Raw genomic sequence first — 24,414 nt, 5'->3', positions numbered from 1 at the left:
CCAAAGATCAGCAGCCCCCCAGACACTCTAGTCACTCAGGAGAGCCCAGTGGTGTAGGGCTCTGTTGCAGGAAACAGTGCTTACTGTACCACAGTGTCACACATAGCCCAGTCAGAAATCGGCGAATAATTGGGAGGAATTTGCAAAGAATATACACAGATGAGCCGCGAACCCCTGTAAATCCCGGCACTCGGGAGGCAGAGGCAGGCGGGTCTCTGGGAGTCCGAGACCAACTAGGCTGGTCTACCGAGTCCAGGCCAGCCAAGGCTACACAGAGAAACCTTGTCTCGAAAAACAACAACAACAACAAAAAGAATATACACAGATGGCAAATCAACATTTGGAAGGTTTCACAAAGGCCTGACCCTGGTGACACCCCGCCTCCGGGAAGGCCACACCTCCAGTTCACCACCTGGGACCAAGCACCCAAATATATGAGCCTGGGGGGGGGGGCGTTCTCATTCAATCCAGCACAGCGCCATTCGAGGGGATTTCAAGTTCAAACAAACTGAAAGCAAGATGCTACAACTGCACCCCCATTAGAAGAGTTGAGTGTTCTTTAGCCAACAATGACAAATTATAAGTTTGCAAAGCATCAGGGCTCTCATTCACAGAAAACAAACAAACAACAACAACAACACAGCGCAGCTACTATGGCTTTTCCTTTTAAAGCTAAACACAATCTTCTCAAGTAATTCAACCGTCACATTACTAGGTAATTATGTCTATACACAAACCTTTGTGCACACACCTAGTGAACGCTCATGCACAATCAACAAGAACTGGAAGCGACCAGCACCCTTCAACAGCAGAGCGCATAGACCGCCTGAGGTATAGCCACACAACAGAGTGTTACTCGGCAGCAAGAAGAAATGAGTTATTAAGTCATGAGACACATGAGGGAGTTTCACGTGCATACTGTCAAACAAAAGAACCCAATCTAAAAAGACTACACACCGTGTGGTTCAAATTCTATGACATTCTAAAAGGGATGGACCAGCAATCACAGTACCTGTTACACAGGCCTGACAACGTGGAGCGCACGGTGGGAGAAGAGAATCAGCTCCCTGTAGTGATGTACTGGAGCTGGAGACGTCCTAAGAACCCATGTGTAGCATGGTAAATGGCTACAGATGGTTGTATACATCTATTTTGATAGATGGGGGGCGGGGTTCATGTTCTCTTCCTTGAAATTTGGGTAATTTATATACATCCAGCACGGCCACAGGCAGCAGCGTGGATAACAGAAGTCTAGAACTCGGGGCAAATGCTGGAGGACTGGGGACAAGGATCAAGACTGGAAGTCTGGAATGGCCCCTGCCTGCCTGCCCAGCAATGGGTCAGATACTCGAAAAATGAGAGCGGAGCCCACCAGAAGGAGCCCCACCCTGTCCAAAGCTGAAATTCAATCCTACAGACATCGCGATTAGAGACAGCATCACTTGACTCTAGTGGGCGCTGGAGGACCACACGAACTTAACACAATTGGCTCAGTGACGCCAAGCACCCTTAGCAGGGACTCAAATATGTGATGAGGGAGGGCAGGGTGAGCGCGCGGGGGGGGGGGGGGGGGGGGCAAAGCATTTCACATTAAGCTCCAAGACTGTTAGAAGTGGTGACTGTGCGGCGGTCATTACAAACCATAGAGACCAAGGGACCTTCTCTGTAGGCCAGGGACCATTTCTTTAGCCGCCACTCTGGTTTCAGGACTGAGTCCCTGAGCAGGGTGCACGGTCACAGGTGATGGAGAAAGTGGGATGCCTATAACCATGTGGGTTTGGGTGAATCATGAAGCGCAAAAGATGTAGAAACCACTAGACCATGCACCAACTTGGCTCCATCAGTCCATGGGACTTTGAGACGGTCACCGGAGCTCTTGGACCCTGTTTTCTCATGATAATACAGGAGGCCACCGGGCATGTCCGGTCTCTGACAGTCTACAGATCTTTTACCAATTAGCATGGCTATGCTGTAGACCAGGCTGGCCTCAAACTTGCTACATAAACATGCACACGAACTTAACCTTGAACCTTCATCCTCCTGCCTCTGCTTTCCAAGACCTGGAATTACTTTCAAATAGTTACTCCAAAGCTGACGACATGAGACCAGTTGTCTCTTGTTAAACCAAAGAAAATTTCAAAATATATAAAAACCATTATGCTTTTTTTTTTTCCACCTAAAAACTTCAGTGTTTTTCATGAACCGATGTTGGAAAAAGCTCACTGAGACCCTGAGCTGCCTTTACTAGGTCCAGAGACCAAACATCACATAGGAACCCGGTGTGTTGCCGACCAGCTCCTGCGGAGCGCCCCTAGAAAGTCGGCGCGCCACGTGCCGCGCGGGCTGACAGCCCTGCCAATCCAGCACCATTTGTACCCATTGCCCAGGTCCACGCAAAAGCCCTCCCACTGGGAGGCAGCAGCTGCAGCGACCTTGGCAGAGGTCAAGGACGGGAGGCACAGAGGCTGCAGGCCGGAGCGCCCGTGCAGGCTCCCGGGACCTCTCTGGCCACCGCCTTCGCCGCGCGGCGGGTACTGGGGACCTGAACTCACAGCCTGGGCAGCGCCACCGCTCCGCGCACCGCGTTCCGCAGCACACACAGCGCCATCTTCCCGACGTGGGCCGCCCTCGCCCCGCCCTCGCCCGCCCGGCCACGCCCACGTCTCTCGCCCGGCCACGCCCACCCTGGCCACGCCCAATTCCTTAGTCCGGCCTCGCGCTGGCCCCGCCCCGCCCCGCTGGCCACGCCCCTCCCCCGCTCGCCAGTTGCTCTAGGCCACTCTCCCGGTCTAACCCTTGGTTCCTTTCTCCCGGTTCTCCGCGCGGAGGCTTTGGTGACCCAACCCGAGTCTCGCCGCACTTCTGAAGCGAGTTAGGGAAATTTGGATTTTCTCTGGCAGGGCTGATTCAGATTTCCGAAAAGCTTCTGTTTTGTTTTCGTTGTCAACGTGCCTCTGACACAGTCGGTGAACGAGCTGCACGAGGTCCGTGCGAATAGGCTGCAGCTGGGAAGACGCAGAGTCGCACAGGCTGGGGACCCACACGGCCCCCTTTACTGCCCGCGGGCCTTCCAGAAACCGAGGGAAACTGGGGGTTCCAGCAGGCGGCGGCAGCGCACACAGGCCCGTCTCCCCTAATCCAGTGTTGCCCCACCTAGTGTCTGGTCCTTTCCACGATCTGGCTGTGCAGTTTTGTCTGTTTCCTTTCGTTCTGAATTTACACTTGAAAACGTTGTGGGAGCTGGATTTTTTTTAAGTTACATCCCAGAATCCCTACGCAGCCAAGGTGGGAACCTGGATGCGGGATATGCGCGGGGCTGTTACTGCTTTGTATGTGATACCAACAGGGCAAACTATTTGACGCCTCTGTGAGGCCCCCACACCCACCCCAGTCTCTTGCCTGCACCCGATAAGGACCACTCCACTTTCCAGTCTCCACCGCGGGCCCCAGCCTGTGCGCCCCTTTCAGCCAAAACGGAGCCTGACGCCAAAGAAGTATCAGGGGCCCTCACCTCATCTTTAACTTACCCATGTGCTAACAGACTGAGCTGGTAGGCCTTGTCTCCGGATTCTAGATCATTCCCTTTGTCCTGTCACACTTCTCTATGGCCATCCAAGAATAAATCACCGTTCTGAGGGGCTCAAGTCTCCTAAGTCACATAAAGCTTTGGTTACATGCACACAAGAGAATATTGCAATTTTTGCACCTGAGAGGGGTAAAGGGTAGGTGCGTACAGCTTTGAAAGAGGGGAGGGTGAAAGTCATCTTCAGGGCAAATTAGAGCGGGCATAGAGAAAGATGCAGGGATCCGAGGGTCACCTGGGCCCAGATGTAGATATTTAAAGGCCCTTTAATAATATGCTCGGGAGTAGACGTAGGGCCTAGTCCGTGCCAGGCAGACACCCTACCACCGAGCTCCACCCTGGCTCCAGATTGCATCTTTGCATCGCAGTTCATAAATACAGCTGCCCTAGATAGACGGTATACCTTCATCACGTGGCCTCGTAATTACCTTGAGAACGCAATTAGCTTTCACCGTGGGGTCTTAGTGTGTCTAGCTCTGTATCGGGCCACACAGACACCTCCTAGGGACACATTAGCTGAAAATATCTGATCAACCTCGCTGTTTGCTGTAACATTTAGATAACTTTCCAGCGGAAGAGGGCAGACCAATTAAGAAAATGAAGCCCTTTATTCTCCACCACAATCGGTTCTGTCCTTCCTTTTGCTGTCTGGCCGGATGCAGGCTTCCTCACCAAAGTTGAGTCTCAAAGGCTGAGCGGGCCGGTGTCACTGGTTTCAAACTTCAGAATGGCGCACTTAGAAAAGGCCTATTAGAAGTTCTGTGGAATGATTTTTAAGCAGTGGCACAGATAGAACTTGCCTCTGAGATCATTGCTGCCTCCTGCTGCTAAGATACAAAACCTTCCCAGCCGCGCTCCCGGGCCGCGCTGCCTTTGATAAGGGTGATGGCGGCGTCTGGCTCCTTGGGGAGAGAGAGAGGAAGAGACGGCTCTCAGATTTAGGCCAAATGCAGAATAACTAATGGCCGCGTGGTGAGCCTGCCGGGCCTTCGCTCCTTCTCTTTAAACTAAGGAAGTTAGACCACATAACCTGTAAAATACCCTTCGGCTCCGCAGGCCCGCTGCAGCGCCCCCTAGGGTCAGAAGGCCGTGGTCCTCGCTTTGTCTCTGTAGGTCTCCTAGTACTTACCTGTATAATTTATTTATTTTGGTTTTCCGAGACATGGCCTCATTTCGAGCCCAGGCTGGCCTCCTACTCACTATGTAGCTAAAGCCGGACTTGCAGTCCTGAGGCTCCTTCCTGCACTTTCCCAGGCTGGCCTCGAACTCAGCGATCTGCCTGTCTCTGCCTCCCAAGTGCTGGGATTAAAGCCATGCACCACCACAGCCCAGCCTCCTGGTGTTAGTTTTATTAAGTGCTGGGAATCGAACTCAGTGCGTGCTACACGAACACTCTACCAAGTGAGTTGCTTCCCAGCCTTAGGTTCTGGATTTCCGAGTGTGGCTTCCTGACTGGCCTCCTGAGATGTTTGCATGCTAACTGCTGGAACCAGTGACTGTGTCTGTCACTCAGCGGGTCTGATGGATCTGAACATGGAAAGATTATCCTGGCTCATCTCCAGGGAGACCCAGGGTCATCATAAGCACCCTATAAGAAGGAAGCTAGCACTATGGGGGACCTGCAGTGAGGCACGTGTGACCCTGAGATGCTGGAAAGCCAAGGCCTTCTCCCCTTTAGCACTGAGCAAACGCAGCCCGCCAACACCTTGGACTTACCCCCATGAGAGCTACTTCTAAAATAGCTGTTACATTGTAGCAAGACGAGCCACTAAGTTTGCTGTAATGGATTGCAGAGGCAAAGGGCCTCTGGGGCGCCTAGTGAAAACAAAACCTCTACCAAGGAAGGGCTCTTACAGACTGGCTCTAAGGCACGTGAAGGGGCCTGGGATGCAGCTCGTGGGGAAAAGGCTGGGCTGGCATGCGTGAGTCCCTCCATGCCCAGCACACGCCCAGTGCATAAAGTAGATACAACAGGCACATGTCTGTAATCCTGGCACTTAGGGGTGAGGGCAAGAGGCTCAGGAGGTCAAGATGGGGGTACAGAGATGGCTCAGGCATCAAGAGCACTTGCCACTCTCGCACAAGGCAGGGTTCAGTGGTGGTGGCTCACGGCTGTCTGTGGGTCTAAGGCCTCTTCTGAGTGCGGACACTGGGCATGCAAAGCAGGTAAAACATGCACCTGTACACGTGGGATAAAAGCACACGAATAAGGTTTAAAAGAATTCGAGACTGTCCTCAAGTAAGTATTGAGCTTCAGGCCACCCTAGGGTCCTATCTCACAAAAAAACAAATTTCAAAGGGGCTAGCATTGTGGTGCACACCTTTAATCCCAGAGGCAAGCTATCTCTGTGAGTTGAGGCAGCCTGGTCTATAGAGTGAGTTTTTGGCCAGCTAGGGCTGCTTAGTAAGACCCTGTTTCCAAGTGGGGTGGGGGGCAGGGAGACGGCACTTACCTCACAAGCCTTGACTCCCAAGTTCAATTTCCTCAGATTCATGAGGTATAAAGGAAGAAGGACTCTCAAAAGTTGTTCTCTGCCCTGCACATGTGTGCTGTCGTATGTGCTCCTACCTCACACACATAAATAAATCACAACGTCTACTACAGAGTAAAAAGTACTGCTTCCAAGTACAAACACAAAACTCCTAGAGCTCTGGCTGCCTCTGCCTCCTGGGCCTGGGATCAAAGGGATACACCTCCACTCCTGGCCCCGTGAAGGTGTCTCATCATAGAGACAGAAATGGTGGTGTAGTCCCGCAATCCTAGCTACTCGGGATGCTGGCAGAGGGGTGACTGAAAGCTCAAGGACAGCCTCAGCTACAAAGTAAGTTCATCCAAGGCTAGCCTGAGCAACATATGAAGCCACTGTCTCAAACTCAGAATGAAATAGGGCTGAAGATGTGACTTGTCTGGCACGTCTAGGTCTTTAGTACTACAAAAAATAAAAATAAAAAATAAAACAAGCCAGAATATACCCACTGGGACAAAAATACATAAAACACAGCTAGAAGGGACCACTCAGTGAGTAACAGTTAGGTCACCTCTTGGTATTAGGCTTCTCCCCACACCTGTACTTACAATTTTGGTATGTTTCAGTTTGTCTGTAGTAAACATCTATTCTTACCTATGTAATACTAAGCAGGATTTTTTTCCCCCAAGGGAAAACTGGGACCTGGAGAGATGGCTCAGCGGTCACTAGCACTAGCAGACGGTCTGGATTCAGGTCCCAGCACCTACACAGCCACTAACCACCATCTGTAGGCCCAGTTCTAGAGGATCTTATGCCCTTTTTTGGCCTTTGTGGTCACTACACACATGTGGGTGCACATACATACATACATGCACCCCTCCACACACAGATCAATATTAGGAACAGATTTTCTAAGAAAAACAAACATTTTCCAGATCTCATTGCACGTCAGCGTGGGACACCGTGTGCCCCACCATGATGGGAATACAGGAACGAGTGAAGAAATGTTCACAGCCACAGGTCTAAGACATGCTTTGTTCTCTAAGACGAGTGAAAACAAGGCTGGGGAACCTCAGGCTTGCCGGAAGTGCCAAGGCTGTCCTAGTTAGGAGGGCAGGCTTCACCCCTGGGTCAGGGTCATTTGTCCCCACACGGCCAGGGGTGCAGAGAGCCAGCAAATGGGAATTAAAGAGCAGCTTGGAGCAACTAAGATCACATGAGGTCCCAAATATCCCATTTATCAGGATAAATCCAAATTTGACTCCTATTGCTAAAAGAAAAAATAAAAAAGAAGGTACATATTTCCTACAAGCCGACCTGGGGGTGCTATCAAGTTTTCTATTATCAGCAGTGAACAGATTTGACTCCTTTCCAAACAAGATTGGCAGGGCCTGCGGGGTCTGTCAGAGTCAGGCTAATCCTCCAATCATTTGCCTGCCCTACCACGGTACTAGAAAAGTGTTGGCGATAAGCAGGTTAACAGTCTCCTTGTCTGGCGCATTAAAGATAATTCCACACAACCCAGCAGGTCTTAACCCAACAGCCTCCCGTGATGTGGCTCAGCATTACACATCGCCAGGCGACACTTCCCACCAAGGCTACCAGCTGTCAGTGGTGCAAGTAAGTCGCCGGGTTCCTGCCCTGATTAAAACACAGGCCGGACTTGAGGAGTTCCTACTACAGGGTGAGACAGAGAACTGACACCAGACTCAGCCCCCATAAACATGGCACTGCACAGTGCACGTGCCAAGGCTGGCCTGGGCCAGCTAGTGAGTTCAGCTTCCTGAAGCAGAGCAGAAGGGTCCCCTTCGTGTCACCTTATTATCCAGATGGCTGAAACATACGGTTTTGAAGCCAGGTGCAGTGGTGGTGCACGCCTGTAATCTCAGCATTCGGGAGGCAGAGGCAGGTGGATCTCTGTGAGTTCAAGTCCAGCCTGGTCTACAAAGTGAGTCCAGGACAGCCAAGGCTACACAGAGAAACCCTGTCTCCTCCCCTCTGCAAAATGTAGTTTTGACTAATTAATGTATACACAGAGCTTAGCAAAAAAAGAAGATGGAGAAAACCATGAACCTCCTATCTCCCTCACTTCCCCTGGCAGAGACTTTCCTCAGAATTATGTGAGAGTCACTGATGAGTTCAAGATGCACTTCATGCTGAGGACGGACATCAGGATGGATCTCCTACAGTGGGGACAAGGGAAGGAGGGGGAGGCCATGATTCTTGGAAAATAATTTAACTTTGGAAAGACGGAAAAGTTCTCCAGGTAGATGTTAGTGATGGTCACCCAACAATGTGAGTGTATAGTGTGTGTGTGTGTGTGTGTGTGTGCATGCCTGTGTGTCTGTATGTGTATGCATGCATGTGTGTCTGTCTGTCTCTGTGTGCATGTGAGCACACACGTGTATGTGTATCTGTGTGTGACTGTTTATGTATGTGTGTGTCTGTGTGTCCCTGTCTGTGTGTATACACATGTGTGTGTGCATGTGTGTCTGTCTGTGTGCGTGTGCACATGCACATCTGTGTGTGTCTGTATGTGACTTTGTGTGCGTGTGTGCATGTGTCTGTGTGTGTACACGTGTGTGTGTGTGTGCATCTGTGTGTGACTGTCTATGTGTGTGTGTATGCGTGTGTGCATGTGCCTATGCATGCACATGGGGGGGGCTCCACTGCCGGGCCCTTAACCTTTGCCCAATATGAGTGTACACAATGCCCCAGAGCTGTCCACCTGAGAGTGCAGCTGGGGCTCAGGCTCCGCTGAGGAGTGCTTGCCTGACACACACAAAGCCCTAGGTTCCATCTCCAGCACGGCACAAAGTGAGTGTGTTGGTGTAAGGAGCCTCGGCATGCAGACGACGCCTCGGGCGGAAGCGTGCATTCCAGGGTATCTTGGCTACGCACAGGTTTCAGCACTTAGTCTGTGTAAGACTTTATTTCAACAAAGGGGGAAGAGAGCTAAGTGGTCTGGTCGTGGAACCCTAACCCTGATTTTTATTGCACTTTCCCTTTTAATATAAAAAAAATGAAATATAACTCTGGGTGTGGTGGCATATGTCTTTAGCCCCAGCACTTGGGAGGCAGAGGCAGGCAGATCTCTGTGAGTTCGAGGCCAGCCTGGTTGGTCTACAAAGTGAGTTCTAGGACAGCCAGGCCTAAACAAACAAGCCCTGTCTTAAAAAAAAAAAAAAAAAAGAGACTATAATGATATAATGCAATGTATTGTTTTACTGACAGTGTGTCTCAGAGAGCCTTTTACAAAACAGAACAAAAATACCCTCACAAAACTCAACTCAGGGAAGAGATGATTCACTTTAACTCACAGTTCCAGGCTGGAGTGCATCGCTTCAGGGAAGCCAAGACAGGAGCGGAAGCACAGCAGAGAGGAAACCAGCACGCAGGGAGCACGACTCAGCTACCTTCTCTACTCACATAAGTCAGGGCCCAACCCAGGCACTGGCGCCACCACTCCTCACACCAACCTCCCACAGGCAGGACCACAGGCCACACTGACCCTCCCACAGGCAGGACCACAGGCCACACTGACCTCCCACAGGCCACACTGACCCAGACAATCCCTCATCAAGACTCTTCCCAGGTGAGGCTAGTTGTGTCTAGATGACCACAGGTGTGGGAGCACGGCTCAGCACTTAAGACCACACCCCGCTCCTTCAGAGACACACCCACCTCAGCCAGTTCCCAAGCGCCTGCGACTGCTGCTCCAGGTACTAGGGAAGGCAGAGGCAGGAGGATCGCTGTGAGTTCGAGGCTAGTCTGGTCTTCAAAGTGAGTCCAGAACAGCCAAGGCTACACAGATAAACCCTGTCTCAAACAAAACAAAAAAATAAGAGAAGCAACCACCACACGTGTGTTTTAGGCACTTTGCAAAACCGTAGCACACATGGGATGTTCAGATTTTTGTGCAAAAGAGAAGAAAATACAAGCACAAAAATATTAAAGGCAAACCCAGAGAAAGTGCCTAGTGAATAGCGAAAATGATTTCAGGCCTCAGAGAAGCTGGCTCTCCTATCTAGTTCAGTTTCCCCCTGTGAGACTAGGTCTCATTATGTAGCCCTGGGTAGCCTGGAACTCACTATGTAGACCAGGCTGGCTTCAAACTCACAGAGACTGACCTGCCTCTGCCTCCTGAGTGCTGGGATCGAAGGTGAGCACCACCACAGCTGGCTCTAATTCAAAGTTTTATCCATTGGTAAACTTGGAAAATAGTTTCACATCATACATTTTAAAAATAAGACTACAGCTGGGAAGCTTGCCTATTTCACACAGTCCCCAGCTTAAACTTTGCAAAATCTAGTTTTTGCTTCTTTCTCTTTTTCTTCATCTTCTTTTTAAAAAAAAAAAGCTTTTAACTTATTGACCTCAGTATTTTTGCTACATCCATTGCTAGGATCAAATCCTTATACTTTTTCAAAAGCATTCCTTTAACCCGAGGTCAAAACCAATGTGAAACATGAGGAAGTTATAAAAAGACTAAAATCTAGAACAGCCATAACCCTGATGTACTTTATCCAAATTTTTACAACTTTGAAGTGCACTGGCTACAGAAAGAAGGCAAGGTTTTATGTTCCAGCCAGAGGAACCAAGGGCAAGAAAGAATGAAGCAATATCAATTCCCAATGCCAGAGCCAACTTCTCAACCCCCCCCCAAAAGATGATGAAGAAGAGGAAGAAGTGGGGGAGCAGACAAGCAGAGCCAACAAACTGTTATCGTTGTTTACCTAGAAAACAAGTCCCTGAGGTCTTTTTCCCCCCAAGGGGGTGGGGAAATCACTTTCTCAGCTTACTTTCTAGAGGAGACATTTGTACAACCAACCCCCCCCACACACACACACACAACAAGGGGACTCAGACAACCCCTGCACGTGAGGCTGCAGGGGAGGCCACGCTAAGTGGCTCGTGGCTGGCATGGTTTACTGTCTGGCGTTGTCTGATCTTGCCCAACTCCTGTAAGGTTCCCAAGGGTCCTGAGCTGTGTGCCCCCTGAAAGTGTGAGAGGTGTCTGTTGTTCTGCTGGACAGGCACCCGGACGATATCCAAGCGCAGTGGCTTGACTCTGGGTGGGAGAGTGCATGGATGACTGGATCCAGTTTCCAATCGTAGGCCCGGAGCCTTGCGTGCTTCAGTGTATCCTGCGGCCATCCCAGCAAGGAAAGCATGTCTCGGCAAAACCCACCCTGTCCAGGAGGAAGAGAGGCCACACAGACCTGCAACGGAACAAAACTGCCTCAGCTCGGAGCCCAGGTCAGGACAGATAGAAAATCACAGCAGCAAAAGGAAACGCTGACTGCACTCAGGCCCGTGGCTGCAGGGCTGGTGCACTGCTCCCTGAGCTGCGTGGGGCTCATCCGGTAAGGGGGGCAGGCTTGTGACTCTGCATCAGGTGGGACATCTGCGACGTGTTTCTCTTTGGAAATGCCTCTCTGCCAGCTTCTGGGACCTTTCCCATGATCGCCCGCCCTGATGCCATCCATGATGGACCCAGGCACCGGCACGTGATTGGGGGTGGAGCTGAGCGCGGGGCGAGCATGGTGTCTCTTCTCTCACCTCAAGAGCATTGAAGGCAACTGTTAAGTCTGACAACATTTCCATCTAGGGGGCTTTGGGGGGGGGAAATGTTGTCCAAGAATAAAGTCATTAGAGGAAAAAAAAAAAAAGGCCAGGGGATGGGGGGAAGGCAAGAGATAAAATAAGTTAGAGGAAGAGGAGAAAGCAAGCTGGCTGAGCAGAGGCGGCGGCAGCATCTCCCTCTGCTTCCTGACTGTGCGCACCGTGTGACAGTCGCCTCCTGCCCCTGCTGCCTCGACTTCTCCATCTTGATGGACTAGACCTCAGAACTGTGAGACACAGTGCCTTGGCCCCACTTCCGGGTGTGGTTGTGATGGGGTGGGGTGGGGTGGGGGTGGGTGGGTGGGGAAGGGTCGAGGGCCAGGAAAGCAGCTAGTACTGAAAGCATCGTCTCCTTGACGCTCCAACTATGCAGAAATCCAGCGAGAGGCAGGGACACTGCGGTGTTTGAGACTGAGAAGGCGCCAGCGCACAGAGCCTCTCAGCGGCGCATGACCGCTGAACCAGGTGCTGTTGTGTCTTCCTTCCACCTGCCCATCGCCCAGCTTTTTACGGGGCTAAGAGGCATCTTTTTGACATTACTTAAAAGCTGAAAGACCCCATGGTGGATCCTCTCCGTGGCTCTTTGATGATGAGCTGGGCAGGAACCTAGTGACTGGCAGCCCAGAACTAGGAGGAAAACATGGAAATCTAAGTTCAGCGTCGCCCTGCGTGGAAGCAGTGACTCTGTCCCATGCGTCTAGAGCCAGCAGCAGAGGGTGCTACAGCGCTCCCTGTATCCTTTGCTTGTCATCACTTCTTACTTGAATCAAGAGCTTCCCGTGCCTCAGTTTCTCTTCAAGGAGTGCAGGTATCTGCAGAAGCTGAGTTCTTGCTCCCTCCAGCCTCAAGGAGTTTGCTCCATCCACCATGAGAATGCCAAATCCATCTACGTCCAAGTTCACGTAACAGACAAACTATGCCCCAACTCTACCCCCACCCCCCCACCCTCACCTTTGCCACTTGGTGATGGCGGTTTGGGGGAGCATAGGTCTCCCCAAGGACTAGGCCCAGCTGCTGCAGCTGGACTGACTTGGGAGCAACCCAATCACCAATCACCAATCACGTCATTCCAGGCGTGAACATCCCCCGCCCAGTGTGAACATGGGACACAGATGTGAGCACGTTTGCAGTCCAGAGTCTGGGTTCTTTGTGGCTCTTGACCTCTGCGCACCCTGCCTTCCACGAACACGTTCTGCACTTGGCTGGAGGTCCCGGTCGGAATAATGCTTAGCCTTGTGTGGTCTCCATCACCGTCTCCTCCTTTGACTAAAAGGGACTCACACTCACTCCCCTCCCATAATCAGCAGCCCAGATGGAGCCTCACCGTGAACTCTAGGTCAGCTCCTTCTGGGAGGCTGAGAGTAAGAGGAAGTGTCCAAGAGGCCCCTCTGCCAGCCAGTACATCTCACCTTCAATAGCTTCTCCTTCCCACAGTAGTCACTTTCTCATTTCGAGAAAAACAAAAAACAAAACAACAACAACAAAACTCAATAAGTTACTCTTTAAAATTTCTAGAAAAAAAATCCAAACCTACGAAATCTGGTAAGGTTGGGAAACTATTGCGATTTTGTGAGGGGCAGAGGCAACTGTGACTATAACACCTCCCAATTCTCTTTCAGCCTTTTTTTTTTCTCACACAGATAACAGATACAGCAACCAAAGGTTAAATGTTTGAATGTCAATGTAAGTCAGATAGGATTAGAGGTAGATTTTTGCCAGTTTCTCTGGGCTCTGAAAACAGGCTGTCTCTCTCAGGGTAAGGTGGCAGCTCTTAAGCACAGCATGAGAGTCGCTCATCCCTGAGGGGAGCCTGTATCCACTGCCATCTTTGGGTCAGGCGTTGGGAGGTGCCAAGCCTCCTGGGACTTGCCTGGGGGCCCTGAGGATATATCAGGGGATTGCTGGGGCTTGGAGCCTGCAGCGGTGCCCTGAGGCACTTGGGCACGTGTAGAGGAGCATCTGTTGCAAGCCAGGACAAACCACTCCAAAAGCATCAAATTAGCCACAATCTGAAGTCCAGATGAAGGGAGGAGGTGGACCTCAGTCGGGCAAGAACCCTGCACCCCCCACAAGGGGAGATGGGGTGCCTTCCTGTCTGTCCCGATCCACTGTTGCATAGCTAGCACATGCTACCACGCTGACAAATGTGAAGACGACCAGACTCTCACCCACGCAGCTGTGAGGAGCCAGCCTGCAGCCCCAGCAGCCAGGCTCTGTGAGGGCACATCACGGCCAGGCAGCAGGTTGTTTCAACATTGTTTCTCGGAGGTTATTAGTATGGGCTTCACTGGGGGCTGGGGGGGGGGGGGGAAGATGGTCTATTAGCTGCGCTCCAGCAAGGCTTTGATTGGGGCCTGTGTCATTTGAATTGATCCTGGGGAGATGAGGCAGGGAACAATTGTTTCTCAGCCCAACTTCTGAACATATTCAGTTCTTTCTTTCAACAGGTCCCAAGAGGTGACCTCTACTACTCTTCATATTTATTTAATCCCAGAGGTGTCATTTAGTGACAGTATTGCCTTATCTGCACAATGAAAACTTCATTTCCATGGTTGCTTTTAAAACACGCCCACCAGGGGCTGTAAAGATGGCTCAGTGATTACCAGCACTGGCTGCTCTTCCAGAGGACGGAGCACCCACATGGCAGCTCACGACTGTGACTCCAGGTCCAGAGGATCCAACACCCTTACATAACGCAGGCAAAGCACCAATGCACATAAAATAAAAAGAATAACTATTTTTCCTCCTTTAGAAAACAGGCACACTGTTTGAAAATAAATATCACTACTGTCAGTTTAAAAAGTATCCAAATAAGAGGTGTTGAGAACCGTGGCTGAAACGAAAGACACTCAGCCGTCGGACACCTCAGAGACCGCCAAGAGCAGTGTCCCCAGGAGATCACCTTTCTTTATATCTTATCCTACAATTTGAATTGTGTGCCATACGCAGCAACTATCCCCTCAAAGGAGGTTAAATTTAAATAAATGAAAATTAAATATTTAGAATCTAAGCTGACTATTAAAAATGCTTTTTCTTTGCAGTAAAGGAAAGCTAGCTTGGCTTTTGAAGAGGCCTCCTCCCCCAACCTCAGCCTCCCAGGAGTTATGTACGATTCCTTTAAGGAGCGAGTAAGCATGTGTGGGAGTTTTAAAAACGCTTTAATCAACCCCTCCCCACATGTCTGACAGAAGTGTGGCAGGAAAGGCCATCTGTTTTGTCTGAATGAGAAGTGACCCAGCATTCTGATTTCAATTAGCCTCTTTGTAGCTTTCTGTTCAGGCTGGATCTGTGGTTAACAGTTCAAACTCAGTGTAGAGGGGAGCGGGCCAAGCTCTGCCTCGGCTGCTTTGTTTCCGACAAATGCCACTGAACAATGCTGCGGCGTGAGCATCAAATGGCATGTTCTGGAATCCCAGAGCTAAAAAAAAAAAACCAGTGACAGGGCTCCTTTCAGTTAATTGAACTATTTAAAATCAATATACTTACCACTTAAATCCTAACTTCAGTCAACAAATTTATCTTTGTTATGGGAAATATACGCAAAGTACTGTGGTAGGCCTCCATGCTGACCGGCTCTGGTGCCTCTTGAGTCATGTGGCCATGACTGCCTGAGGAGGCACTGCATCCTCTTGCCCAGCACAGCAGGCTATGGAGTTCATCAGCAGATTCTGGAGCCCCCAGCGCCGGGGTGCTGCTGCTGCTGTTGCTGCTGCTGCTGCTGTCCCAACCACTAGACAACCCCTCTCCGACCCAAGTCACGGGCCCACTGGCCTTACTGCTGCCTCGATGACACATCTGTAAGTCCCCAGTCAATGAGTACAGTGATCTATGGTCCATTATAAGGCTTTAAAATTTTTCTTTATAGCTGGATGCAGTGGTGCATGTCTGTAATCCTAGTACTCGGGGAGGCATAGACAGGTGGATCTCTGTGAGTTCAAGGTCAGCCTGGTCTACAAATCCAGTCCAGGACATCCAGGGGCTACACAGAGAAACCCTATCTCATATATACACACACACACACACACACACACACACACACACACACACACACATACATATATGTATATACGTGTACCGTGTGCACGCCTGGTGCCCTCAGAAGGCAGAAGGGGCACTGGATCCCTTGGAACTAGAGTTACAGATGATTGTGAGCACAAAGTAGGTCTTTATAAGACCTTGTAAAGCTGACCTTTTTTTTTTCAGGATTATTAATTTTTTATTATGACTACAATGCTCTGCCTGCATGTATACCTGCAGGCCAGAAGAGGGCATCAGATCACATTGCAGATGTTTGTGGTTGCTGGGAATTGAACTCAGGACCTCTGGAAGAGCAGGCAGTGCTCTTAACCTCTGGGCCATCTCTCCAGCCCCTTAAGGCTGATCTTAAAAAAAAACAAAAACAAAAACAAAAAACATTTAGGATCTGTGATGCTGAAAGGCACTGTGATTACTGTTCACTGTAGGGCACTACCAGCATGCCATGGAGAGATAATCTTCAAGTCACACCACTGCCTCGGCAGCACCCGTCCCTGTCCACACTCTGCACTGTCCAAATCTGACATCTGTGCCCGCCTTCCCTGAAACTGTCCCATGGCACACTGTGGGGACTAAGACCTAAAATGCAAGACTTGAGTAATATGTTAAGTCCATTTACTTACTGATATTGTTTAAATTATTAGCCCAAAGCTACAAGCTTTAAAGAGCAAATTTTGAGGCGACATGAAAAGAATTGGAGGCATTTATTTCTCAATTCAGGATGCATGCATTTGCCCCCTGTGTGCCTGTTACCATGGCAACCGACAAAGGCAAATGAGAGCCCTGTCCCCAAAGATTTACTCATAACCTAATGGTGCTGGTGGTAGTGGGACACTAACACATGATTTCACTGGAAAAGATCTTTACAGTGAGGGTTTATAAGAACATTTCCAAACCTATAGCCAAGGTTTATTATATTTTTAAAAAATGATATGGCCAAGGTGTTGGCATGTATTTAATCCCAGCACCCAAGAAGCTGAGGCAGGTGGATCTCCATGAGTCTGAGGTCAGCCTGGTCTACATAGTATGTTCAAACACAGCCATGGGTGCATAGACACTCCATCTAAAAAAAAATCTAAAAATCAACAAGAACAACAAAATGAAACAAAAAGGCTGTGGAGCTGGCACAGTAGGTTGGTTACCGGTGCCCGGCACTAAGCCTGACTACCCGAGGTCAGTCCATGGAACAAACAGTGTGCAAGAGACAGGTGTGAGAAACCAGAGGGAATCTGCATATTGTTCCTCTACATGTAGCGTTATAAAAAGTATACTGGGATGGACGGAATAAACCGGCTCTCTTAAATGTCCGTGCTGCAGCCTTAAATTCCAGTACATTCAACCGTGAGGCTTGTAAGGAGATAATTAAGGTCAAATTACTTCACACAGAGAGAGGCAAACCGTGAAGGGTAAGACAGTCTCCTATCCAGACAGCCTGCAAGACTAACACTCTTCAGTGTTGGGCAAGAGGGCGAGACTGCAAAGACTCACGTCTGTCAGTGCTCAGGACAGTCTTGAAAAATGTCTACATTAGCGATGTACAGATGGCCCAGGAAGAAAAAGGAGCGCATCAAGCAATCGGGGACCAGCAGGAACGAACATACCCCATTCAGTTGTTTCCGGGTCTTTACACATGCCTGGTCCCTTCCTCGAAGCCATTAGGCAGGACAGCTCATGGGTGACTCCCTCAGCCCCACATTCTCAGGGGCCCCCACTACCCACAAAGGGTTTACTGGTACTATGGGTTCCGCAGCTTGTGATGAGCACTGGACGCTTAGCTGGAGAGCTTCAACAGCTCATAGCAGCTCACCCCTCAAGTCCTGTCAAGGCTGCAGGCTTCCCCACTGGCCTCCCTCAAGTCCTGTCAAGGCTGCAGGCTTGTCACAACTCCCCGAGGGCTGGGTCCACAAGCGTGAGCCACCATGCCCAGCTCGAAAAGATTATTTTTAAAGGTTTAATTATGTGTATATACATGTGAGCGCTGGTGCTTAAGAGAGGCTGGAGGGAGGGTGTTAGACGCTGTGAGGCTGGATTACAGGTGGCTGTGATCTCTTGACATGGGTGCTGGGCACCAAACTTGGGTCCTCTCCGAGAACAGCTTACAGGTTAAACATTACTAATCTGAAAACCCAAACCCCTATTTTGTGTATTTGGGGTGATGCAGACGCTCTTAGTCTGAAACTTCCTGGCCCCAAGCACTTTAGACAGGGCATACTGCTCCCCTTGTGTGAAATGTGGTGATAAGACAGACCAACCAGACTAAGTCAGAAGTGCCGAGTGAGTGCGAAGGAGAGAACGCCAGCGAGAATCTTTAAACACGCAGAGCTGCACTGCTCTAGCATGCAGCAAGCTGTGACAGGGTCTCAATATGTGCGCCAGGCTAGCCTCAGTCTGCAATGCTCCTGCTCCCTCATCTGCCACAGCTGCTGTGTAAAGTCTCTTCAGTCAGGCCTGGCAAGGTGAGTGAGGGCCTCATCTGTTCTCATAAGCAGCCGGCAACTACAAAAAGATACAACCTGGCCAGATGTATGTAAGAAAGGTATCAGTGATGCTAATCGAGGACTAGAATTACTGTGAAATACAAATTAACCCACTGCAATCCAGAGGAGGAAGGCCTGCTAAGTACTGCTCACGTGCAGAGCATGCAGCCTACCCCACACTGTGTGCAAGGGTGGGGTGGCGTCTGGAGCCGAGCCTGGCCTCCAACCACTACGCAGCCAGGACAGACCAACATCATCCTCACACCTCCGCCTCCAAATTATAGGTTATTAAAGGTGTGCTACATCCTGCTACTTAAAAAAAAAAACGCCCCCCCACACTTTGGAAAATAAGCTGAGAATATAAATTCTTAATAGTGACAATATAAGGCCTACATTTAAGTTCGAAATGGGTCATTTCTCTGACCAGACAGGCATGACTACAATTTCTGCCATTCTTTCAGAGAAGAAATTCGGATTTAACAAGGCCCAAAAGACTAACACTTCACTTAGGTGGAGACTGAGAAAGCGTTGTTATCAACAGCATTCACATCATCAGACGAAACAGGCCACGCAAATCACCCTCAAACGCCTGTGGTTAACAGACTTGCATGCACTGGATCTTCAAAATGCAGGAATGATGCAACGAAGACATTTTTACAATATTTATTAAGATAACAAATTTATAAATTCAAAGACTCAGAGGCACATAGTTTAAAAGGCCAATACCATGGGAATAATGAAGTCAACACAGAAAAGGAAGAAGAGGTGAACAATTACAACCAGTACAAGATTCTTAAAAGCCACATTCCCCCAACGAACATGTCATAGGAATCACCCTTCAGAATTACCATGATAAAAAGTTATTTCCTTCAAAGAAAAATAATTCTTTCCACCTACCGAGCCTAAAAAATCCTATTTACAATCAACTGTCCAGTCTCTCCTCAGTGTTATGGCCTCCTCTATCTGCCACTAGAAGTATTGGAAAGTTTATAGCTATCATATTTACAAATGCACATAATATTTAAACCGCTCGTCCTTGAGAACAACTGAGCATGTACTTAATCAAATCACAATACAGATGCTTTAGTGTCAGGACACACCTGTGGGCGGAGGTGCACGGGAGAGGTGTACTCAGAAGGGTACTCTTGCCAGTAAGTCTGAGAAAACTCAAGGCAGTCACAAACAGGTCTTTGTGGATCAGATTTGCTTTATTTCTGTTTGAACTGGACACCGGGCCTCTTCAGTCAACCTTCACCACGCTGTATATTTTGGTGACAAACCAAAAGCATGCAAAGAAGCCAATTGTTCCTAGAAACAAAACAAAACAAATCTTTTCAAAAGAAATTCATTAGTTTACACCATAAATAGATGTAAAATGTCTGGTTCCTTTAAAAAGAATAAAACTTAAACTCTTGTGGGCTAGGAATATGACACAGTTCTATGACCTTTATTAAAGAATATAAAGCTACTTAAATTCCTTACAAAAACATTTAGAATTTTTCGTATTGTAAGATTACCTAAATTTTCTATAATACACATTGTTTTCCTTCTTGAGCCAGGGTTTTCTCTGTGTAGCCCTGTTTGTCCTGGAACCCACTCTGTAGACCAGGCTGGCCTTGAACTCAAGCGATGCACCTGCCTCTGCCTCCCGAGTGCTGGGATTAAAGGCACGAGCCACCACTGCCCAGCTATTTTCCTTTTTACAGACATCACTGAATTAAAATATGAAAAGTCTATCATACTGTGATTCCCATTTAAGATTTTGGCGGGGGGGGGGGGGGGGGCGGGTTTTGAGACAGGGTTCCTCTGTGTAGCCTTGGCTGTCCTGGGCTCGCTTTGTAGACCAGGTTGGCCTCAAACTCACAGCGATCTGCCTGCCTCTGCCTCCCAAGTGCTGGGATCACAGGCCTGTGCCACCACGCCTGGCTGAATATTTTGATCACACACTGGAACTGCTACCATTTTCACCCTACTCACAGGATAATTTGATGGGTTGTTTCCAAGTACAGCTGCTAGGAATTAAAACAATGCGTTGTAGTAAGAGATCAAGATGCAAGCGCCGCTGCTGCAGAAACAGGCAGCGTGGCACTGTGCAGCACTCGGCTGTAACCCTGTGCTTTGTGCACAGCCAAGTTAGCTGACGTCTCTAAGTCTGCTGCTTTTGTTGTTGTTGGACACAGCCTGAGATACTAGGCAGACAGTTAACTCTACCACTCAGCTATAGCCTCAGCTACACACACACACACACACACACACACACACGCGCGCGTGCGCTTTTTTCTTTTCCGATGTGGTCTCACTAAATTCTCCAGGTGGGCCTTGAACGCTTGGGTAGATAGGATTATAGGCCTGTACCGCCCCCCTCAAATCCATTTCCTGAACTGACCACTGTGGAGAGACGTCTGCGTTAGACACGTGCCTTCCTTCTTAGCTACCTTCATCACCCTAGAATCTGAAGAATTTGAGCTACATGGGGATATTCTTTCAGCATGACAAGAACAAAGCTCAAAGAAGCCTTGTTAGAAGTAGGCCCAAGATCTAATCTATTACTTCTGTGTGACTTGTTGATGTTTTTAAGTTACGTTGATTATGACTGCACGTGTGGGGTGCAGTGAGGAGGGCAGAATGAGTCCTCTCTTCCCACCACTCACCTGAGGAGCACACTAGGTTGTCACCTGAGGTGCACACTAGGTTGTCACCTGAGGAGCACACACTAGGTTGTCACCTGAGGAGCACACTAGGTTGTCAGGCCTGAGTCGCACCTCACCAGCCACAACACAAGTTCCTTGAACTGTGTAGCAGCTCTAACCCTGAGGCGTGAGTCCTTTCGGGGCTGTGTCTCTGCTGTCCTACACATCAGATATCTACATTATGATTCATAGCAGCAGCACACAGTCAGGAAGCCGCGATGAAACGCTACAGCTGGGGTCGCCACAACACAAGGAACTGAATTAAAAGGCCAGAACATTAGGAAGGTGAGAGTCACTGCTATCATTAGGAAGGTGAGAGTCACTGCTATCATTAGGAAGGTGAGAGTCACTGCTATCATTAGGAGGTGAGAGTCACTGCTATCATTAGGAGGTGAGAGTCACTGCTATCATTAGGAAGGTGAGAGTCACTGCTATCATTAGGAAGGTGAGAGTCACTGCTATCATTAGGAGGTGAGAGTCACTGCTATCATTAGGAGGTGAGAGTCACTGCTATCATTAGGAGGTGAGAGTCACTGCTACGTGCAATCACGCAGTTGACTCGTGCTATAAAATTTTGTCAGCAGTAAGGGGTTTCCAAATCTGTAGTGAGCAAATTAATTTGAGATCAAATATGTAATGACTCTGCGCTGTCCTGCAGCCTTCAACAGAGCACGCTCATAGAACATGCCATCGTGCCACACAATACCAGCAAGCACTGCCCAAGACAGCCCAGTTCACGGCCCAGATTGCTGCGCCCGTGTGAACTAGAGTGTCTTTAGTGTATGTAACATTTTCTGTTCTTACAGAAACTCAACAGTTTCACTGTGGAGAACAAAGCCCTTTACTGCTTTCTAGCCATGATTTCTCATCATGTGTCATATGAACGTATCTTAGATTATGGCATGTTAGATACATATAATCACAGCTATTCATTAATATGAAAATTTGCCTTACAGATCCCATCGTTATGTGCAGGTGCCCCAGGACACAGGAAGTCAGAGCTACAGTTGCAGGTGGCTGTGAACCTCCTAACTGGGTTCCAGAATCTGAACTCAGGGCAGTACATGCTTTTAAACAGAGCGATCTCTCTAGTTCCTGTAAAGTTGTCAAATCTTTACTAAATGGTTAAATTATACACAAAAGAATTCTTTTAGAAGAATGGTCTTTGTTATTAATCAGCGAATGTTTAATTTGCACACCCATGTTAAAGCTGTAACCGGGGCTCGTGGAAGTGCTCTCCAGTGGAAAGGCGCAAGAGGCACTCTTGGGACTGCACTTGGGCTCAGTGAGCACAAACTCTGCTCTATAGGAGAATGTGCCACTGCAAACACTGTCTAGCTGGTTAACAGGAGCATGTGCCACTGTAACCACTCCCCAGGCGTTTAACAGGTAAAGGAGCAACTCTGGGAAACGCCCAACAGGCAGGGTACAGACCTGTACACACTGGGGACCCATATGGCCCCTGTGAGAACCTCTGTTTAAAGTCCCATCTGGTTTTCATTGTTATTTTAAATGTAATCACAGAAAAAGTACTCAAGACCTTCTAAATCTATACACAGTACCTGGGACAGATTTGAGAGGTTATAAATGTCTCCATATTCATCCTGACATTGGACACACGTTGCAGGCAAGTTAGGTGATGGCTGTGTTGATGGGGAGGGATCATCAAAAGGCATGAGAACGCAGAATTCCTGATTGTTTCTTCATGGTTCTTGCTATGGGTAGTTGATTTTGTGTGTGTGTGTGTGTGTGTGTGTGTGTGTGTGTGTGTGTGTGTGTGTGTATATGTTTTTTTTTTAAAAGGCGCGAGGAAAGGTCAGGCTTCATTCCATAGACCAAATGGTGAAAACATAAACACCCCATCAGCATCTGGGCAAGCCTACAGGGCACAAGGCACGTTCTGAAAAGGACACCTTTCTTGAGATTATAGGGTGGTGACTTCTGTTGTGTAAAACAGACTGGCTTAGATAAAGCAAGGACACTTTGGAATTCTGAAGCTCACACAGGCTCAGCTCATTTGGAAAAGACCATGAAGCTCTGGGAGCTGCCCACGCGCTGCAGCAGACCCCTTCCTACAGAGCAGAGCACACGTGTGGGATCTAACCCTGCCACATGGAACTAGACACGCGTCTGAGCCACCCTGTGTGGCGTGTGGCCTTGCTTCCACTTGTGCATCGCTTCCCTGAGCTGCAGCTAAAGGGGATGGGCCACACGAGGCTGGGCAGGGCTGAGGGCCAGTGAGGGGCAGCGGCAGCACAGACATTCACAAGGGATGAAAACTTATTTAAAACCATCTATGTCTTACCTGTAAAAAGAAAGAAGATCAAAACCATTATCATAGTGTAACCAAAGTACAGGATAGTACTTGCTGTCCCCGTGATCTGCAGCTTTGAGAAGAAGTAGTGCACAGCGTAGATGAAGAAGTAGACTGCAGTGAAGCCACTGGTGAGGAAGGAGCGCCACTGCCAGTGGTAGTCCTAGGTGCAGGAGGAAGCACAGCAAGAATCACGCCTAACAGTGGACGGGACGGCTCAACAGTCAGCACAGTCACAGGCGCACTGGAAGCCCCAGGCCAGGCACTGGCCAGCTGAGCTCTGCATACCTTCCACCTCACTAAAGGTGCTAAGCACACTCTTAGCTGCTGTACAGCTACTTAAAGACTGGCAGGAAGTGCATGAGAAAATATCCAACAGTTTATAAATAATAGAGGATCAGACTATATTTGAAAGCATGATTCTGAAGGAAAAGCCATGTACAAAACCCTCTGATGTTTCAAAATTAATATTCACTTTATTCAAAGTCAGCCAGCTCTCCAGGAGAGCCACTTGCTGTCACGTCTGGTCTGCTTGAGTTACTTCCATACCGACTCAGATCATTTCAGCAGGGCAGGTGGTTCAGATGGCTATTCTCCATTTTTACATGAAGTAGACTAGAGCACAGTAGTAGAACACCATATTTTAAGAAAAGAAAACCTCAATCTCTGTCACAATTTGGGAATATGTGAAAAAACAAACAAACAACCTACTGCATCTTAAAAAGCAAACCAAGAGCTGAGTATGTCTTTGCTCCCAACACTCAGGGGCTGGACTACCTGGCATAGCTAGGTTAGCCTGGGCTACAGTGAGATAATGTCCAAAAGCAAAAAAAAAAAAAAAAAAAACCAAAAAACTAAACTAAACTAAAAACCCAAACCACTACTGACAAAGCCCTACTATAGCTACTCCACGAGTCCTCGATGTTTCAGAGCATTAACACCTCTACACAGAGCCTGGCGAGAGCATGGATGTACGCGTGGGTGTGGTGCTGACCACAGAGCCAGGGCCTGGCACATACCAGGTAAGTACTCTGTCACTAACGTACATCCCAGCCAAGGTATGTGTGTATACACCAACAATGGACAAGCTCAAACAGGACACAAAAATACCCTGGAGTACTTTTTTTTTTTTTTTACCAAGGATCTGAAACTTTTATATATCAAAAAGTATAAACATCATGACAAACGACAAAAACCTAAGTAAACAGAAAAAGCATACTTG

General features: G+C 48.8%; 3 protein-coding genes across 3 annotated transcripts in view; all 3 read right to left on the bottom strand.

Moving 5' to 3' along the window:
• LOC127202348 (citramalyl-CoA lyase, mitochondrial-like) overlaps positions 1–2,632 on the bottom strand; it is a 120,218-nt gene extending 117,586 nt beyond the window's left edge. Inside the window, exon 1 of the mRNA XM_051161029.1 lies at positions 2,553–2,632. Coding sequence (XP_051016986.1) covers positions 2,553–2,608 — 56 coding nt within the window. The 5' untranslated portion in view covers positions 2,609–2,632. The remainder of the gene's footprint in view (positions 1–2,552) is intronic.
• Positions 1–24,414, bottom strand: part of Pcca (propionyl-CoA carboxylase subunit alpha) — an 842,751-nt gene that overhangs the window by 634,961 nt on the left and 183,376 nt on the right. The gene's annotated exons all lie outside the window — the stretch shown is intronic.
• Positions 18,848–24,414, bottom strand: part of Tm9sf2 (transmembrane 9 superfamily member 2) — a 49,415-nt gene continuing 43,848 nt past the window's right edge. Inside the window, exons 16-17 of the mRNA XM_051160993.1 lie at positions 23,184–23,355; positions 18,848–19,496 (exon numbers count right to left, since the gene is read on the bottom strand). Coding sequence (XP_051016950.1) covers positions 19,429–19,496; positions 23,184–23,355 — 240 coding nt within the window. The 3' untranslated portion in view covers positions 18,848–19,428. The remainder of the gene's footprint in view (positions 19,497–23,183; positions 23,356–24,414) is intronic.

This window comes from Acomys russatus, chromosome 18 (assembly GCF_903995435.1).
Source record: "Acomys russatus chromosome 18, mAcoRus1.1, whole genome shotgun sequence".
NCBI lineage: Eukaryota > Metazoa > Chordata > Mammalia > Rodentia > Muridae > Acomys > Acomys russatus.
The sequence above is the reverse complement of the archived record's forward strand: the minus strand, read 5'-3'. Positions and strand labels throughout refer to the sequence as shown.